The following is an 18732-nucleotide window of genomic DNA, read 5'->3' on the forward strand; positions in this document are numbered from 1 at the left end:
TTTGAGCCGTACGCATCGAGCGTCTACAAGCGACGAGCCGTCAGCCCATTGACTGGACTAAGCCTCCCCCTCAGTGGACTCGGCAACTTTTCTGCCGGCATCTCCTCCTCTGGCGCTGGCCAAACATCGCTTGCCTCCGCATCTGCTGCAACAAGTATGGCCGGTTCCAATGTCGCAGCTGGCAATCTTACCGGGGGAAGCCCCTTGGGAACGGGCGGCGGCTGTGGCTATCCATACTATCGCTCGTCAGCTGCGGCGAATAGGAGCCCGCCGATGGGAGGCCGGGATCGGGAAGGAGGCTACTTTGGGAGAAAGAGCGTCGGGGCGTCGATGGCTCCATCGGGTAGGGGCATTTCTTCTGCAGCGGCTGCAAGCGTCGGCACCGGAAGTGGCACTGCCTCACTATCTCGCAGTCCCAGCACTCGTCCCTCGACTCCCCTCGTCGGTCCTGAGAGCAACGGCAGCATGGGTGCACCAATGGCCGCGGCCTATTACGGGCCCGCTTCCCCGCCCACTTCCTCTCACCACTATCATCGTGCAGGTGGTCCTCCCATGCCCATGCCCATCGGTCTCGGGCTAGGCACAGGAGGCTCCCTCTTGGGCTCTTCTCCCAAATCCTCTGGTTCCGGACCGGGCTATGGTTCCGGCGGTCTCGGGCTAAGCATTGCCGCCAATTCCCGCGATGACTTCGAGGGATCCCTCGCTACGGGCAGTCCCGGCGGGGAAATTGGCTCAGTCGGTGGGTCTGGCAGGAAGAGCCGGATGGGAAGTCCAGTCGCTAGTAGGAAGAGAGGGTTCCCTGGATCGGGCGAGCTGACGCCGGGTGCTCTTGATCGGCTTATGAGGGGGTATGGAGGCGATAGGGACAAGGACAAGGGCAAGGAGAGGGAGAAGAGTAAGCAGGGAGGGGAGGAGATGGAGGGAGGCGTAGAAAGGATGGTACTGTGAACATCGCCGCCGTCTGATCTGCTGGTTTTCTGGGGTTCTTTCATCACATCTGTATCTGTACACACTCCTTCGACAAAGGCACACCATGATTCATGCGAATCGCATATGATTGCAAAAGATTGCAGAGAGGTGCTGAGGTATCAAGTTGTACAATGTCCGCGTCTCCTGCCACTATGTCCGGCCGGTCCATCTCGCTCAGAGACACTTTTGACCTCCATCTTCCCACCGCTCCTTCAGCTTCCGCAGATCTTCACAGTCCCACTTTGGCTTTCCCAGCCGTTCGTTGACCTCGTTGTGGATGGAGCAGGTGAAGCGCATGGCCTGACTCTTGGAGATTACTGCCTCGGATACCTTCATATCATCAGCAGACGGAGGTGACGCTGTAGTCACCGAATCCCTCCTGGTGTAGTCCTCCTGCAGAGCTTGGGCACAGTGCCGACACGGGTAGAGGATGGGCAACGCCTTGAGGAGGCTGAGGAGAGCGGACTGCTCTGCCTCGCTGGGCTTCTCGGGGTAGGTTGCAGCAATGGAATGGAGCAGATCCCAGGAAGAGCGACCCAGCTCCTCTACGTCTGGAGGACAAGAGAGGGTGGAGGCCGAACTTGTCGAAGAAGGGGAAGTCGCTGCTGCCATTGCACCGCCAAAGAAGCCAGCTGGGGAGGCTGAGGAAGAGGCAGCAGAAGACGACGATTTGCCCGCTCCACTGCCAGCGCCTCTCATTGCCTCTCTGAGAGCTAATCTTGTATTGCAGGCCTTGCAGGGCTTGCCATCTGGGCCGATGACAATCTTCTTGCCGCTCTCCGTCACAATGGTCCGATTGCCACGGGCATCAGGTGCAGAAGCCTTGCTTAGGTCGTACGTCACTTCCTGACCCTCGGCACGTAAAGAGGCTAGTCCAGGAAAAGAGGAAGAGGCAGAGTTGCTCACGTTCTTGTCCTTGTTGCGCCGTTGGTAGTCTCTTGTGCTGTCCGACTGCTCCACGTACGAGGCGCCTAGGGCAGATCCGCCGGCGTCGCCCCACTCCTCGACGCCCTGCGGTCTCGGGACCCGCTTAGGCTCCCACTCGTCCCACTCGTCCACGCCACCTCCGCTTCTGCCCGTACCTCTCCGAGCGCTACTTCCACCTGATCCAGACCCAGACCCACTGGCGGCAGCAAGCGGCTCATCGGCATCCAGCATCATATCCTCCCTTGCCCTGCTCAATTTCCAATACTCTTCCCTCAAATCAATCCGTCTCCTCCCCTTTTTCATACCCAGCTCCTCCTCTTTACTGACACTCTGCACCTTGGTGGCATTGTACTCGTAGCGCGTCTGGGTGAGGTAAGAGAGACCATAGGCGGCAGAGAGGATGGTGAAGGTGAAGGGCAGGCCGAAGAGGAGGAAGGGCTTCCGCCGGATCGAGGGGAGGAAATTGGAGAGGGGATTGCGGGACGAGCTCGACCGTAGGGGACGAGAACTAAAGGGAGGCATTCTGAATGGCAACAAGGACTGCGGGACCAGCCGGCAGATTTGGTGGCGAGGTAGAAATGGCGCGGTACTGCGAGGCCGGCGGAAAGAGGGCGAAGGAAGCAAGGCACAAAAGTTGGACCCGTGCGGGGGGCTGAGCAGGTCGCTGACTAAGCAAGTGAGAACGTAGTCTGCGAGTGTAGCGTTGCAATGATGTTTCACAATGTAGGAGCATAGTACAAGGTCGAATATCTACTTCTTCTCGACCTCAGCCCAATCGCTGTCGGTGAGGATCTCCATCGTCTCACCCTGGTCTCCCTCGCCATCTACCGTCTTCCTGCCGGTGCGGACCCTGCCGCCGTTTGCTCGTACCATCTCTTCTACCGTCTTGGGTTCCGATGAGCTCTGCGTGAACCATGAAAGATTGTCTGCAATGAGGTGGCTGTGGAGACGAAGCGTGGAGCACGGTCGAGGAGTAGGTCAGAGACGGCTCTCCGTACCATTGTACCGACGGCTTCTCCGATCAACTCACCGATTCTTGCAACCTGGGCATTGGACCAGAACGATGCCTTTCGTGTAGGAGGCTTTGGAGAACTCGTGAGTAGATCGATGGCCGCAGTCCGGAACCGCACAAGTAAAGGTCAGAGATAGACGCTGATCGATCTGACCAATTGGAACTCCTGCCGCGGGCGTAGAAGCTTCCTCCCTCAGCCGAGCCGAGGTGCTGAGAGAGCGCTTCTGTGTCTGGCTCGACGACAGAGAGCTCTGTCGCTGCGTGTTCGAGCTGCTGGACCTGGATGTTGATGCAGAAGAGGGTCGCTTCTTGCCCATGCCAGGGAGGGTGAAGACTGTGATGCCGTCACAAGGGATATCCAATAAGCTGCTGGTCTCACTGTTAGCGCTTAGTTGACTCCATGACTCTACTCACATTCAAATATCTTCTCGCTGGGCACTCCCTCTCCCCTCCTTCCACCGAGTGTTGTCATCTTGGAGCCACGAGTGACTCCAACGACGGCCCCTGTGCTCATATCGACAATCGGCCCGCCACTGGATCCGGGAGGTGGGAAGTTTGGGACTCCATACCCGCCGTAGCCTTTGCCAGCATCTCCAGCACTTCCATCTTGTCCGGATGGCTGTGACGATTTGACTTCCTGTAATGCCGCCGCTGCAGAGCTGGCTGCTCCAGAGCCCCGTCCCACAGACACTGCTGCCTGTGGGATGAACTTGGGCTTCTCACCCTTCAGCACAGCTGGATTGATCAAACTATCCTGGACCAGCTTGTACTCGAGTGTTTCCAGTGAATCATATGTGCCTGGCTGAGCCTCGGAACCTTTCCCGTCCTTGTATTCCACGAGACGTACCTCGCCCCAGCGAGACTGATTCATCGAGTCGCCTTCCGAGTGTACTTCTGCCGCCGACCTACCAGGCGGAGGCGGGGATGGAGGGAGAACGGAGAGGCTAGATGCTGGTAAGGACGAAGAGGGTGGTCCTTGGGCAGCAGAAGACGAAGAGGGGTTGTTGAAGCTGAAGCGAGGTACAGCACAGCCCGAGTCATCCTCGAAGCCCCAGAAGGAGGAGACGCAGAGGTGTGCGTGCTGAGGCGCTGGGTAGGGAGAGATAGGTAGGGTCTTGATCGGTTTGCTGCTTGAGGCCGCGGACTTTGTGGCAGATGCGAAGTCAATTGTATCATGGTCTTGAACTGGCAAGGGATCTTTTGACAGTCTCAGCAAGACCAGATCCGAGTTGGGCAGCGAAGAGACGAGCTGCTCGACAGGAAAGACAAGGCCCTTGCGAGTGATTGCCAAGGCTGCTGACTTGTCTTGACCCTGCCCCTCTGCCAATTTTCTCGAGGCAGCAGGCATTGAGCTTCTGAGTGTGTGGGCGACACTGACGACGAGCTCGCCCCCATCTCGGCCTTCCTGCGCAGCAAGCTCTGCACCACCCTCGACGCCAAAACCAGTGCAGACCGAGATCTTCTCCTGACCCCGAGGAGCATCGACATTGTCGACAAAGGCCAACAAGAGGATGCCATCATCCTCTTCGACGCTGGGCACTGTAGTCGTTTCTGTCCTAGGCAGTGGCACCTTCCTCTCCTCGTGTGGCGTAGACTCGTACGGCAGCTCGATGGGGAGGATCTTGTATGACTCAGATACGAACTGATCGTTGAGCGTCCTCAGACTTGCGCCTTTGCCATGAACGTACGTCGCCCGAGCTGCATTCAGCACTCGTTCATCGAGCTCGTTCCGACCTTGCAGCTGGTCAATGCTGTGAGGGCTCTCCCTATCCACTGGTCCCTTCTTGCCTAACGGCCCGTCGTTGCCTTCCTCCTGAGCAGCAGCCCTTTGTCTTGCCTCCTCCTCCATTACAGAGACGTCATCAAGATCGGTTGAGGGGATGGTGGTGCCGCGCCTACGAGCTCCAATTGCTGTGCCCTTGACAGATTGAATCATCCCCTGTCTCTTGCCTTCGATCCCGCCATCTTGCTTCTTGGCATTCCCTCCAGAGGGCCCTCGCAGCAGATCCGACAGATCATTCGGGTTCGGACCAGGTCGAGGGTGGACGATGAAGGACTTGTCTTCCCCTGACAGCTCCTTCTCTCCCTTGGCAGACGGAGCTGGAGGGGCGATGACCCCCAGACGAGCATCGACGGAATTGGATGGATTGATGGGCTGAGCGGCGCGGCGTGGCGAGATGTGCAAGGATGAGGAGGAGGCGGGCGCACTGAGGAGAGCGATGCGTGTGTGGTGGCGAAGTAAGTTGCGTGATCTTGGCAGCATGTTCTATGGCGAGGTGAATGCTTGAGTTTGATGGTGACGATGGCAGAGGGATATGTACACAAGTGAGGTGGTGAGGGCTGCCAGGGTACGCCCTGTCTCTGCCCGCTCGATAAGCCAATCCGCCGAGGTCCGTGAGTGGAGCGGCCAATCGCGCCATCGGAACGGAAAGAGCCACGAGGAAGCGGAACCTCGTCGGGGGACTACTTACTCCTTCAAGCACTACATACATCCCAGGCCGTGGGTACAAGTCGCTGCCCGACTCCACAATGTCCTCTTCGGGGCCGCATCGAGTAGCTCGCCCAGCAGCTCGCTACAGGCCGGGTAAGGCGCCCGTCCAAGGCGAGAGGTACGACTCTGATGAGTCTGGCGAAGAGGCCGATGAGCAAAATGGACCACGCTCGAGGCAGGCACAAGGCAATGATGTCAAGCACGAGGAGATTACCGACTTCAAGAGCTTCAACAATCGACCTGCCAGCCAGAGAAGAACAGCAGGAGTCGTCATCAACGTGGGCAGCGGCAGCGGCAGCGGAAGTGGCACTTCTCGCCCCGTCACCACATCTCTCAAGCCCAAGCCTGAAGAGCCTGAATTCGATTCCGACGAGTACGAGACAGACACAGACTCGGACGGCGAGGCGGCAGATGCAAAGCCACCAGCTGCCGCCTCAGCCCCCGATGTGAAAGCTGCGGAGAGCGAGAGCGAGTACGAGACGGATAGCGAAGAGGAAGAGAGCAGCGAGGAAGAGGAGGAGGTGAAGCCGATGTTCAAACCGATGTTTGTGCCCAAGTGAGTATGACCGACTGGGAGCAAGTACAGGATCAGAGCGGCTGATGAACGTTTCCTCGACTCCCAGATCACAACGTCAAGGGACGGCCTCTGTTCAGCCTACAAGCGGCCCAGCGGCCCCATCCGCCCCAGCCGCACCCTCTTCGACAGCCGAAGACCTCCAGGCCAAAGCTGAAGCGGAAGCAGCTCAGCGCCGTCTAGAATCGCAGCGTCTAGCAGGCGAGCGCATCAAGCTGGAGCTTCTGGAGAAACAAGCCGCCGAGTCCAAGCCCGACCTAGACGATACAGACGACTTGGATCCTGCAGCAGAATTTGCTGCCTGGCGCCTGCGCGAGCTGCAGCGTATCAAGCGGCAGTGGGAGCAGGAGATTCAGCGAGAGGAGGAAGAGGAAGAGCGTACCCGTCGCGAGAATATGACGGAGGATGAGAAGCTCAGGATGGATACGGCTCGGGCTGAGGAGACTTGCAAGCGCAAGGACGAGGAGAGGGGGAAGATGGGTTTCATGCAAAAGTACTACCACAAGGGCGCCTTTTTCCAAGATCTGGACATACTCAAGAAGCGGGACTATTCTACGGAGAAGACTGAGGGACAAGTGGATATCAGTCAACTACCCAAGGTGATGCAAGTGAGGGATTATGGAAAGAGGGGAAGGAGCAAATACACCCATTTGGCCGACGAGGATACGACGCGCAAGGCGGATCCTCGACCCACCAACGGCTTGGGCAGTGCCTCTGCAGGTCCCTCATCGTCTGCTTCTTCCTCTGGATGCTTCCATTGCGGATCCCCAGACCACCGCAAGAAGGACTGTCCGGTTCTTACAGCCGAAAAGGAGAAGGAGAGGGAGGAGCGCAGGGCGCAGTACCAGCAGGAAAGGAGGGGAGGACGAGTCGAGGGCGGTGGTGGCGGCAGTAGTGGTGGTGGTCCTTCAGCAAGAGATGCAGGCTGGGGAACTGCTCCTAGAAGACCAGCACAAGATCCCCGAGCTCGATCGCCTCCTCCGAGGGACGGGCGCAGCTATGAACGCTACGAAGGCTCCAGAGAGTATGGTTACGATCGATCATCCGGTCGCGATCGTGATCGTCATCGAGACCGGGATCGGGATCGAGATCGGGACCGAGTACGGGACAGCGAGCGGGAGCGGGAGCGGGATCGAACTCGAGCAAGGGACGGGGAGAGGGACAGGTATGTCGACCGCCCTGACCAGGGGCCAAGACGAGAGGCCGCGGCCGGTGCCGGTGGCAGAGGTGGCAGAGGTGGCGATGGCGATGGTGGTGGTGGTGGCGGCGGCGGTGGCGGTGGCAGAGGTGGTGGTGGTGGTGGTGGTGGTGAAGAGACAAAGGATCGTTGGGCTATGCGTAAAGAGCGTGAGGCAGCACAACGAGCAGCAGCAGCTACAGCAGCTACAGGAGCGGCTGCGAGTGATGGACGATAGAGAAGGGGAGGTGGGGGGGGGGGGGGGGGGGGGGGGGGGGGGGGGGGGGGGGGGGAAGTTGAGGGGGGGTGAGCATCGAGCATCGGAGCATTGGAGCATCGGAGCATCGAGCATCGAGCATCGAGCATCGGAGCATCGAGCATCGAGCATCTAGAGCACTCTACGGGCACATTCGTTGTACTTGTACTATATCCTCTCCCCCATCCCTCCCCCTTCCTCCTCTCACTACATCACATCTAAAAGCATCCAATCCAATCCAATCAAATCAAATCAAATCAAATCAAGCCAGATCACAACAGATCTCAACAGATCTCAACACATCACAACACGACTGGATCTGGATCTGGATCGCATCGCATCGCATCGACTGAGTGCTGAAAGAAAGAAAGAAAGAGGGGAGATGCAGAAAACGCTAATCCATTGAGTTCCATTGAGAGGAGAAGACGGACACGGACACGGACATGGACACGAATGCGGACACGGACACGGACATGGACATGGACAGGGGCATGAATCGAAAAAGAGATGGAAAGGTGACGACTGTATATGTAGGAAGGGGGGGACGATGGAGAGAGAGAATACAAAGAGGTGGGTTGGTGGGGGGGACAAGATAGGGACGGGGATAGGGATGGGGGATGGGGAATGAGAGACCGGACCGCCAGGTGGGAAGAGGGATCGAGATGCGCGGCTGTATGCTGATGGGATGGACTTCTAGAATGGTGTCCGTACCTGCTCCCCCACAAGAGGCAAGAGACGGGGGGAGGCGAGGAGAGCAAGGAGGAGCGCTCGTGCACTTCCCTGCCTCCGTTGGCCCATTTGGTTTCCTTCAAGTGCCCCTCCCTTCCTCTGTCTCTCCCTTCTACTTTGGTTCTCCCTCCTTGAGTGTCCTCCATGCCTCCTTGAGACAACTATACCCTTCCCTATCAAAAGACTTGTCCGGATCACAATTGCACCTTCCCGTATCGTGATACTTTGCCTTGTTGGAAGGACAGTGGTCCCAAGGTACGTGGTAGTATCCAATGTCATCAAAGTGATGTAGTCTGGATCGATCTAGGAAGAGAATGGCGGCAATGGAGTGGACGGGAGCATCACCCCATCTCTCGTAGAAGAATCCACCGGCCTTGTCTAGGTACTCGAAATACTTTGTGTAGGCCTCTCCTCTCCAAAACCTAAGATCTCCGATTTCGAAATTGGACCAAAAGTGGCAGAGATTGTAACCCGGGTCCATTCCACGCTCGGGCTCGTCGGTCATAAAGTGAAGACCATTGTCCTTTGCTACGTATTGTGGGTTTGCCTTGACAAAGTTGTGAGTCGTCTCCCAAAGAGTGGGGATGGTGGCAATGTACTCATGCAGTGCCATTGTGAAACCATAAGTCTTGTTGTTCATCTGCATGAATACAAATGGATCATAGTCTACATCACAGTAGAGTTTGATTCCTGGTTCTACTCGCCAGTAGTAGTCTAGATCTTGAGTGAGGGGATGTTGGAAGAAGAAGCCAGATTGGAATCGACACATGTGACGGTAGCTCTCCGAATCACCATAGATGATATTGGCTGCCTTCATATCCGCACGAGTCTTGGCAGCTCGATTCTTATCAATCCATTCTGGGTAGCCCCAATGCTTTTCTTCAACCAGTCCAAATCTGATTTCAGAACGGGTCATCTGTCGAACACCCTTTTTGAATGCATCAGAAAAGGGTTCATTGTTGAGGAAGATCCAGGGGTAACCGTATTTCCTATTGAACTTGGACTCGACGTCCCTCATAGATTCCTTGAGAGCCTGCAATTCCGAATTTCGCACTAGGACAATGAAGCCAGCTTTGGCACGAGGGCCTTTGTTGGCTTGCTGAGGGATGAATTCGGGAGGGTAGATGTTGCCATCATCTCCCTTGTGACCCCAGGCGAGAAGATCATCGGGACTGGTAGGGACATGATTGGAGGGATCAAAGGTGTACATGTCTTCCACCTGAGCTGCCACCGAGGCACTCTTTGCCGCACCGTATCCAGCTGCAGCAGCAGCGGCTGAGCCAGCAGTGCCAGCAGGAGTGGTGGAAGCTGCCCAGGGATTCTTCACGGCTGGCATGTTGTTGGTCCATCCCGTCTTGACCCTGTCATATGTGGTTGGGGAGAGGTTGATCCAAGTGGCGAGTGTGAGAAAGACGAGGAAACCGGCCAGGAGGACGACTAGGCGCTGTGGCCTACGGAAGAGAGACTCGAGAATGGATGCTGGGGGCATCGTGTAATCTAGCTAGCTAGAGTGGAGGTGGGTAGACTAGCCAGAGTCTAACTTTGGTTCTTGGACGTATAAGAGTGAGTAAGGAGGTACCGATGGAAGAGAGGATCGAGGAAAGGGGAGCGCGAGGGAGGAGCAGTAGGAGGTCCACAGCGCAACACTCGAGAAAGAAAGACGGACGTGCCCCACTTGACACTTGACACAGACAGACAGACACTGACAGCCTCGCCTGGCCAAGAGACGCGGAGTGGAGCTGAGCCAGAGGCCGATGCCCCCCCTTGCGTCTAGACACACACACGCCCAGCGCCACCTCGCCCTTCCCGCATGCAGGCCCCCCTTGCCGCCACGGCATAAGCTCATAGCCCCGACGGCACACACGCCCACGCTCACGAGGCACAGAGAGAGCAACACCCTCCCGACAGACGCACACCCACGCCCCCCCCTCCCCCCCCCCCCCCCCCCCCCCCCGCCTGGGTCTTTCCCCCTGCCTAGCGCCTCGCCCTGCCCACCGTCCGCCTGCCTACCCGCCCCCCCCCCCCCCCCCCCCCCCCCCCCGAACCTACTGTTGTTTGTTGCTTTTTTTACTTGGTCAGGATCGGGAAGATAACGATGGATGTGGACTACTGTATATCATTACTCGAGACTCCACATGACTTTACCCGAAACAACGTCGTACGAGGTAGTCACCACAATCATCCCAATGCTTCCTCTCTTTTCATACCCCAAGAGCCCAACCTTTGCGCCCCCCTCCCCCTTCTTAGAAGGCCTGCCTGAGTCGATCCTGCAGCACCTTCATCCCATTGATACTCTCCCTCGCCAGCTGTCCATCCTCCACCTCTCTCAATTGACCCAGTAGCGAATTGAGTGTAGACAGATATGCGTCCAGCGAGTCGTCGACCCTCTTTGCAGGGAAGCTCTCCATGACATCTAAGCCTCCAAAGGAGGACGAAGAGCGCGAGAGGGCGATGCTCCTCCTGTTCGACGAGGGCAGAGTGTCGTACCCACTAGAGTTGAGATGACTACCTAGCCAGATGGAGATGAGCTGGTAGAGGTCGCTCAAAAGAAAGACAATCGAAGACTTGGTCTGCCATGGTTCGACCTTGGATTGGAACAGACCTTCTAGGACATCGAAGATGGCTTCTGGAGACGCACTCGCAGCCAGGAGGGTCTGTGGTGCCCAGCCGATGGGGATGGGCTGGGAGGAACGCTGTGTGAAGGCATAGTGCTCCAGATTGCGAACGAGGACATCTGTGTTCGAAGTGCAGCGAGTGAGCTCAGGTCAGCGTACTGCCCTAGCTGCTCCACTGCTGCTCTTGCCTCATCTGTACTCACCAATGGGACAGGCAAAGTCAGAGTTCATGTGTCTCCTTCCCAGCTCGATCACAACCGCCGCAACCCTCTCGTATGCACGGTCAGGTGAGAGCAATCGGCCGCCTTCCTGGTGAGCACGGTCTAGGATGAGCTCCCAGGTCTCTGCCACCAGCTCAACATCTCGGAAGTCTGACACCTGGAAGATGAGGATCTTGACGTCGTGAAGGCCAAGAGGATCCGCAAAGTCGCGATACAGCTGAATGAAACAAGTGAAGCAGAAGTCAGCAAGGCGACACTTCTCAGCCTGCAGACATTCGCTGATAGACTCACCGTAGAGATGTCATGAAGACTGGAGTCGAGGTCATCTAGAAGACCTGCCTTCTTGTCTTCTTCCAGATCGTCCAGCTCGCTAATAGCCCTATACACTTCGACCTGAACCTGAGCAACCTCCAACTTCTCCTCGATTTCCGCAACAAAGGCAACCGTCGCATGATTCAGATCGCTCAACCCTCCGCCCAGGGTAGACGACTTTGCATTGTTGGACGCAAGTGTCAGGTACTCCACACGTTGGAACAGAGTGAGATCCAATTCGGTACTCTCCGCCAAGCCGACGAGCACACGTGCAGCCGAAGCCCCCTCACCGCGACGGGTATAGCACTGCCAGAGCATCTCTAGCTTCTCCAGTGTGAGTGGTTCCTGTTGCAGGTACGCTTCCAGGAAAGGCGTAGTCATGCCCAGGAGCTGCTCCCGCCTTCCTGATCGGAGCAGGAAGTCGTATAGGGCCTCGTGGAGCAAGGGATCCATTGATTGCTGAACAATACCATACGCCGTCGATCGCAGTGTCTCGACTCCGACCGCCTGAGGAGTAGCGTCCGCCTTCTCATCGAGGGATTTGAGCGTGTCTAGCACGAGACCGTAGCACTTCATGGCCACATCGTAGGCAGCTTTACGGGTATCGTCACTCGCCCTCATGCCATCTGCTCGGTATGCCCTTGCAAAGCCATGGGGGTCCCATTCCTGAGCACACCTGAGGGGTAGCTGAATGGCTGCGCTGACCCAAGACATTGAGTTCCAGAGACCGACAACTTCTTGCAGTCGCTCAAATGGCAATCGACGACTAGCCTTCATCATCAGCATCTCACTTTCCCTTAGCGCCTCGTCCCTCTTGAGGCCCGGGGCAGACTCCTTGGCTTGGCGAATGTGTTCCAGAGCCTTGTACAGGCGAACATCGTTGGCATCGCAGAAAGATGAGCAACGCGATTGAAGCAGGTCAGCAATGACATCCATGCCGGACGGCGAGGAGACAGAGTGTAGATCGATGATGGCTTCTACGAGGGAGCGCGAAATCGCCTGCTGACCTTGGCCTGAGGACGCCGAGCCAGGAGGGCCTCCTGCAGAGCCACTTTGTTCCGCGCTCGACACCTCCAAGACAAGGTCGCCAAATGACATCGAGTCCACCTTGGCCCTGACTACATCGCCGACTTTGCTCAGGACTCTCTCCCAGCCAAAATCACCCAACAGGATCACGAAGCTCAAGGCCTCAATTGACCGTTCCAATAGAGCATTGAGAGCCCGTAGGCTTTCCTGCTCTGTCTTCTGAGCGAGCAGCTCGCCCTCGCCGCCGCCGCCTGGCGCGTTGCTGCCGCCCCGCTTGTTGTTGAGCCCGTACGCCTCAGCGTGAGTTCTGACGAAAGACCTCAGCTCTTCCATGTCCTTGCCCACGATGGCGTCTGCTGATTGAGTACCTACTACGCGTCCGACTTCCTTGATCTTCTTCTCCCAAAGACTCTGAAGCAGCCGAGTTGCGTATACGCCAAGGCCCTCATGACGTCCACTCAGTACTACCCTGCCCTCCGACATCGGCTGATGAGGATACGGCGGTGGATCGTATCTGGGTAGGCCTCCATAGTCAAAGTAGATTCTGGTGGCGTTGAGTAGAGATTCGGCTGTGTGCATCTGAGCAGAAAAAGCGCTTGCACTGGGTCGTGACACGGACAGGAGCGCTTCCAAAGAGAAGGAGGCGTGGGAGTTGCGAGTTGCAATGGCCAAAGCCATCGCGCATGACTGGGCTTGTCCAAAGCGCTTGAACACCTCTACCAGGCCAACGGTCTCGGCATTTCCTTGGCCAGATGCAGCACTTGCTCTGTCCAAGAGCTCTCGTAGGAGGTCCATCGGCCTATTCTCTACCAGAACTGTCAACCCTGTACTTGTGAGGGCCAAGAAAGTCCTTGGCAAGCTTGTCATTTGGCGCACGAGGGGGTTGAGGGAAGCGGGGCCCACGTTCGGCCTCGGGACCTCCGCCAAAGCCCAAGTAGCTCCTTGTATCAAAACGTTCGTTGCTTGCTCTGCCGGATCAGCAGGAGTAGAGGCTGACGCAGGCCCAGAAGAAGGTATCACAGACGTACTCGTCGTCGCACTTTCGCCATTCTGCCCAGCTGAGACCGTGGTATTGTTGAGAATGGTAGCGCTAGAGCTTCCTCGACTGATGCATAGAACATTGTCGAGACCATTGCCGTACGGGTACGCAGCAGCCGCAAGGAAATGCCCATCCTTGTAGATCGCGTGGCTCAAACGTTGCAGGGGCGGTTGAGCTTGAGGATAATCGCTCTGATCAGCTGAACCTGAGTTGGACCCAGTTGGGGGAAGCGGCGTGGGGCTAAGTCCAGAAGCAGGTGGTGGTCTGACGTAGAGAAGCTCCAGAGTAGATGATCCACCTAGACTCGTGGAAGGTGCTGTGAACGCGCGATAACCGCTACGCTGATTTGTAAAGTACAGACGTACGCCATTACTAGTGGTAGCCAAGAGGCAGATCGTCCTGCTCTCCTCAGCCCTGATGGGCTGTAGACTGATGATAGCGAAGTCCTCTTGACGGAGAAGGGATGCGTTCTGGGGTGAGATTAGGGAGGCAGTCCGGTGAATGTCCCGCAAGGTCGTCACGAGCTGCGGGACGCCGCCATTGAGCGCCGAGGGAATCGAGTACGAAGAGATGGTCCGCCGCGACTCGAGGACGTAGAAGAGGGCTCTGGAGTGATCAACAACGATGCTCTCCAGAGAGCCTGCGGTGGGCCGAGGGCGGTCAGCAGTCAGGCCGGGATGCCTACACAATTACACTCTGACGCTCACCTTTGGTTGCTCCTCCAGCCCATCCTGGCAACAGATTCCGAACCCCTCCGCTGGTGAGATTCTTCAAGCTACATTTTGAGCTAAACCAGCCTTCCTTTGCTTGGTAGTAAAGCTCGTACAAGCAGGCATCACTTCCTCGGCAGAACAACCTACTGCCATCTGAGGTTGCGACAAAGTCTCGCATCACGACGCCAGAAGTGGGCAAGGAGAAGTCTGTCTGGTAAAGCCGCAACTCCCTCTGGGCATTCGGAGGTGGGGTCGTCTCAATTGCCAGGCCAAGAATGGTCACTGACTGCTGCGTGGAGATGACGAGGAGATGCTTGATCGAATCGATGAAGACGCCGGCTTTGGGGGCGACCAGGGAGACGGACTGGATGATGTCGGTAGGATGAACATAGGACTCGAAGGCGGATGAGCTGCCTTCGAGGTAATTCCAGAGGAAGAGCTGGCTGTCTATGATGATCCAAGCGCGCTCAATCTCGGGGAAGAGACCTTGAGCCGCAAAGGATCGAGCAGAGGTACTTGCTTGAATCACGGCATCGGGAATGGTTAGAGTCTGCACCTTGCGAAGACTAGCCCATGGGGAGGAGAGGTAGAGCTTGTAGGGTTGATTGACGGACGCATCTGGAGGATGGAGAGAGGGTGTTGGCGTCAACATGAGTCCTTGCTCTTTCGACACATCCTGATGCCTGCCCGTTACTCACTGAGGTAGTCTGCCAGGTCCACCACCTGCCGGTCTTGTTCCGAGAACTTCTTGATGGTTGCTGCTGCCTGTTGTAGCCGCTTCTGCTGCAGAGGCTGGCCGGAGGATGAGGACGAGGCGGCAGCCGACGAGCCTGAATCAGGCACTGCCATCCTAGGCAGCGACGGCAAGGCGAGGGAGCGAGGTAGGGAGCCGGTCTTGGTACAGCCAAGGTTTAGACGAATGGGTTCTGTCGGTATGGTGTATGGCGGTGAGCATCTTCCTGCACGCGCGCGCGCCAGGCGGCACTGGACTTGGAGACGACGTTGTCCTCCCGTGGAGCGGAAAGAGCGGCGTGGCTGCACAGAACACGCCGAGGGACAGACGCAAGTCACACGGCATCCCACATGCTACCCATCCTCTCAAGACATCGTCCTCCGCAGGCTCTACCCACGGCAGCTCAAGCGATGGAGCTCACATCCACGGGCTGTTGAGCTACGTCTCTACGATGACGCGCGGCGCTCTCACTCGCAATCGCAACCACTCGCGGGCGGGACAAGGGAGCAGCCCTGATCTAAAGGCAGCCATCCTGGGAACCTTGTCCTCCGTCAGTGCAATCAGGTACCAGAGCCAATCGTATGCTGCCGCAATGGCGGGTCATCTGAACCACCACGATCAGCAGCAGCAGTCGGAAGACGAAATAGATGAACTCGCAAGCATCGACGAACTCGACGACCTCGATCATCTTCCGACAGCATCTACTCCTCCGCATGCCCAGCTACCGCCTTTCGAACCCACAGCCGAATACGCCAACATGGCCAATGAGGCGGATACGGATGACTGGCAGCCGCAGACCCCACCTCTGCCTCCGCAATGGCAGGTGGAGGTATCGTCTCTTCCGAATCTACCCACAACCTCTCACCTCTCAGCGCAGAACGAGACCCGAGAGAGCGTCCCCTCGCCTGATGCTCAGCTAGAGAGCAAAACGCCGGGCCCCTGTCGCTTCGCTGATGATACCGAGTATCGGACGCTGGAGACTCACATGCCGTCTCCTTCACCGAAATCTAGTATGGCAATCAAGCAGAAGAGCCAGAGTGCTCCGGATAGCCCTGCCCCTACCTCTTCGGAGCCAAATGTATCGCTGCCCTCATCCCCCGCTAAGGCGCAAGCGCAAGAGGTCGAATACGAGCCAAAGGAGGAGGTTATGGATGATGACGTACCTCGCAAGTCGCTCTTTGATATCGAGGATGCGGAAGAGACGCAGAGAATCGAAGAGATGTACGCGCTCCTTACCGCAACCAAGCAAGAAGCCGACTCGGATGCAGAGTCCGACGAAAGCGATGCAGCCTACGAGGCCCGAAGACAGCGGAAGCTGCTCGAGAATCAGCGTCTGCTAGCTCAACTCGGGCTCGGACCTCAAGCGCCGGTGGAAGAGCAAGAGTCTGCTCCTCCCTCTCCTAGCGGATCGAACGTCATGCTTGGCAGTCCCTCCAAGCCCTCGAAAGATTTAGCCTCTCCCGAGCCAGAGAAGCCCAAGACAAAGTCACGCAGAAGGAATGGCCATTGGGAGCGTAAGGTCTTGAAGCTGGCAGAGGACGGAACGACCACTACCCTGCCTCTACCTGGTACTGTCCACGATCTGGCCTATATTGATGTTCTGCCCGTGCGAGAGAGGGCCAGAGATGACTACCTCTTCTTCGACAACTTTCCGATTCGAGCTCCCACTCCAACACCCCCTCCGACGCCAATCGAGAAGCCTCGTCAGACTCGTGCATCCGGCAGTAAGCCGAAGGAGACCGCTCCCAAAATGAAAGCACCTCGCGCGAAGCTCGTCAAGACAGTCGACGCCGGCTTGACTCTCTCAGGCAAAGCGCGGCAGCGACGATCCAAAGAGGAGATGGCCGAGCTGGATTCGAAGACTGCTTACTCTGGAACAACATGCCATCAATGTCGTCGCAAGAGCTTGGAGCCAAAGATGTACTGTCGGCAGGTCGGCTACATTGGTGAATTAGCAGCGATGCAATGCGTCTTGAACTATTGTCAAGGCTGCTGTTCGGTACGGTATGGCATTACAGAAGATGACGATGCCGGCGAGCAGTGGGATGTGGGTAATCCAGATTGGACCTGCCCGCGCTGTAGAGGTATCTGCAACTGTTCGCTATGCATGCACAAGGCCGATATGGCGCATCATCTTCCTCAAGGCGGACCTGGAAACAGGACTCTCACCTTGAGCAGTCTCCTCAAAGACAAGTCTGGCAAGATGAAGTATCGGTCCGTCAAGCATTACCTGGAGGAAGCCATGGGCGTGACACAGATTGGACCGAAGCGTATTCTTGCTGAGGCCGAAGGGTCTGATTCCATGCGAGCTTTACTAGCTGATATTGCCAGACTGAAAGAAGAAGTGCACATCATTCGTCAGAGGAGAAGACAAAGAGCTGTGTCTCGAAGTGCGTCCTTACCGGAAGACGAAGGAGCAGAAGGCTATCTGGATCTTCCCATGGACGACAAACCTACCAAGCGCTCAAGATCAGCTTCTCAAGGTCCTTCCGTGATCGACGTGGCCGATGCCCTCGTGGAGAAGAATTCGCGCCCGAAGCTGACCGTGAAGCTCCGGAGACCACCTCAACCCGTCGAATGTACAAAAGACAGTTTGGGTGCGACCTCGACGCTGGCGGCCATCATGGCCTGGCAGAACTCTCTGGATGCTCACCAGTCTACTGTCTCCAACACTGGCTCTGCTAAAGAACGTCCAAGCACCAGATCTCATCGCTTATCGAAGAAATCTTTTGAAGCAAGGGAGTCTCACGTCTGGATTAAAGGTGCAGCAGATCAGTACGAATCCGACTCAGACTTGGACATGCTTGGTGATAGCGCTCAAGGTCAAGATGAGGAGGAAGCAGAAGAGCGCGCGGCCAGTGATGATAGTACCCTTACATCTCTGAGCGAGCTCATGTCTTGGCGACAAAGTAGTCCCTCGTGTGGAGCTGGCGTCGCTTCCGGAGAGATGGACGAGGAACAGCAAGATGCCCATGAGACGACCGTTTTGGGTGCTTCTTCTCCACTTGCTGAAGATGAAGAGGAGGAAGTGACCCATGAGCAAAGCGAAGAGACAGAACCGCAAGACGCCCCTCTCCAAGCTCTCGCACCTCCTCCCTTCGAGCAGCCCTTTTTCTCCCCCAGCATGCAAGCAGATTCCACCTCTCTCGAGTTCAGCACCAGACCCACCACCAGCTACCTCGAGCCAACCATGCCGCAACTTTCCTACAGCGCCGATGCCTCTTCTGCCTCGACCTCCTCCTCTGCCGACTTTGGCCTCGCAACGAGACTGGCTTCCCCCTGGATTACCAACTCCGGCCACAATCCATACTCTGCAAAGGGGCAGGGATCCCTGGGCGTCGTGTCGCACTTCACGCACCAATCCGCCCACGCGCACGTCCCATCTCAAGACATCTCGGAGCGACATGGCCAGACCCAGGCCCAGTCTCATGTCTCTGCAGGAGCGGGCGAAGATGAAGAGGAAGAGGAGGAAGACGCTCCCCTCTACCCGACAACATGGCCTTTGCGCTCGACGTCTAGCACAGACTCTATTCGCTCAAGTGCAGCGACGCCTCTACCTCTACCTCCACAAGCCGCACTGCCGCCGCCGCCCCCGCCGCCGCCGCATCATCCGACCCAGATGTTCTTCTCACCCACATCTGCTTGGCAGCACAAGACTCGAACCTGAGCACTTCACTTACTTGTTCCCGTCTCAGAAGTCTTGCTCAGCGCCATTTGGTTGTACTATGCTTCTCTTCCTCTTCCCTACTCTTGCACATGTCTCCCTGCACTTGATCCCCCACACGCTTCGGTTTTTCCTTTTCTTCTTTATGTCACGAGACTGTGAGTCCTCCCAACATGTACAGTACTTTTTTGTTTCGAGAAGGTCCCCCTCTTGAGGCGAGGTGAGGCGGCTCGACTGATTTGAGATGAAAACATTTTGCATCCCATCGCATACG

At 57.0% G+C, this 18732-nt stretch overlaps 6 protein-coding genes across 6 annotated transcripts; 2 read left to right on the top strand and 4 right to left on the bottom strand.

Annotated features, from left to right (window-relative positions):
* Nucleotides 1-1041: 1041 nt before the first annotated feature.
* BCV69DRAFT_281235 (hypothetical protein) lies at nt 1042-2484 on the bottom strand. The gene has a single exon (XM_025491907.1). It carries the CDS (start codon nt 2416-2418, stop codon nt 1144-1146), a length of 1275 nt encoding a protein of 424 aa, XP_025349385.1. The 5' UTR covers nt 2419-2484; the 3' UTR covers nt 1042-1143.
* Nucleotides 2485-2574: 90 nt separating this feature from the next.
* BCV69DRAFT_281236 (hypothetical protein) lies at nt 2575-5244 on the bottom strand. The gene is made up of 3 exons (XM_025491908.1): nt 3323-5244; nt 2927-3242; nt 2575-2836 (listed from the first exon to the last, which is right to left on the bottom strand). Exons 1-3 carry the CDS (start codon nt 5169-5171, stop codon nt 2647-2649), a joined length of 2355 nt encoding a protein of 784 aa, XP_025349386.1. The 5' UTR covers nt 5172-5244; the 3' UTR covers nt 2575-2646.
* Nucleotides 5245-5391: 147 nt separating this feature from the next.
* Nucleotides 5392-7388, top strand: BCV69DRAFT_311049 (hypothetical protein; the record flags this gene model as incomplete). Its single annotated transcript, XM_025494829.1, has 2 exons — nt 5392-5955; nt 6023-7388. The coding sequence occupies exons 1-2, from the start codon at nt 5438-5440 to the stop codon at nt 7386-7388; spliced, it is 1884 nt and encodes a 627-aa protein (XP_025349387.1). The 5' UTR covers nt 5392-5437.
* An 859-nt stretch (nt 7389-8247) lies between these two features.
* Nucleotides 8248-9973, bottom strand: BCV69DRAFT_286679 (putative KRE2-alpha-1,2-mannosyltransferase; the record flags this gene model as incomplete). Its single annotated transcript, XM_025493531.1, has 2 exons — nt 8248-9614; nt 9916-9973. 2 exons carry the CDS (start codon nt 9971-9973, stop codon nt 8248-8250), a joined length of 1425 nt encoding a protein of 474 aa, XP_025349388.1.
* A 405-nt stretch (nt 9974-10378) lies between these two features.
* BCV69DRAFT_311051 (nucleoporin-domain-containing protein) lies at nt 10379-15000 on the bottom strand (the record flags this gene model as incomplete). The annotated part of the gene is made up of 5 exons (XM_025494830.1): nt 14760-15000; nt 14056-14679; nt 11263-13988; nt 10954-11188; nt 10379-10869 (listed from the first exon to the last, which is right to left on the bottom strand). The coding sequence occupies exons 1-5, from the start codon at nt 14908-14910 to the stop codon at nt 10379-10381; spliced, it is 4227 nt and encodes a 1408-aa protein (XP_025349389.1). The 5' UTR covers nt 14911-15000.
* Nucleotides 15001-15150: 150 nt separating this feature from the next.
* BCV69DRAFT_281239 (hypothetical protein) lies at nt 15151-18724 on the top strand. Its single transcript, XM_025491909.1, has one exon. It carries the CDS (start codon nt 15387-15389, stop codon nt 18459-18461), a length of 3075 nt encoding a protein of 1024 aa, XP_025349390.1. The 5' UTR covers nt 15151-15386; the 3' UTR covers nt 18462-18724.
* The last annotated feature ends 8 nt before the right edge of the window (nt 18725-18732 follow it).

The sequence above is a fragment of the Pseudomicrostroma glucosiphilum genome (genome assembly GCF_003144135.1).
Source record: "Pseudomicrostroma glucosiphilum strain MCA 4718 unplaced genomic scaffold BCV69scaffold_3, whole genome shotgun sequence".
NCBI classification, from domain to species: domain Eukaryota; kingdom Fungi; phylum Basidiomycota; class Exobasidiomycetes; order Microstromatales; family Microstromataceae; genus Microstroma; species Microstroma glucosiphilum.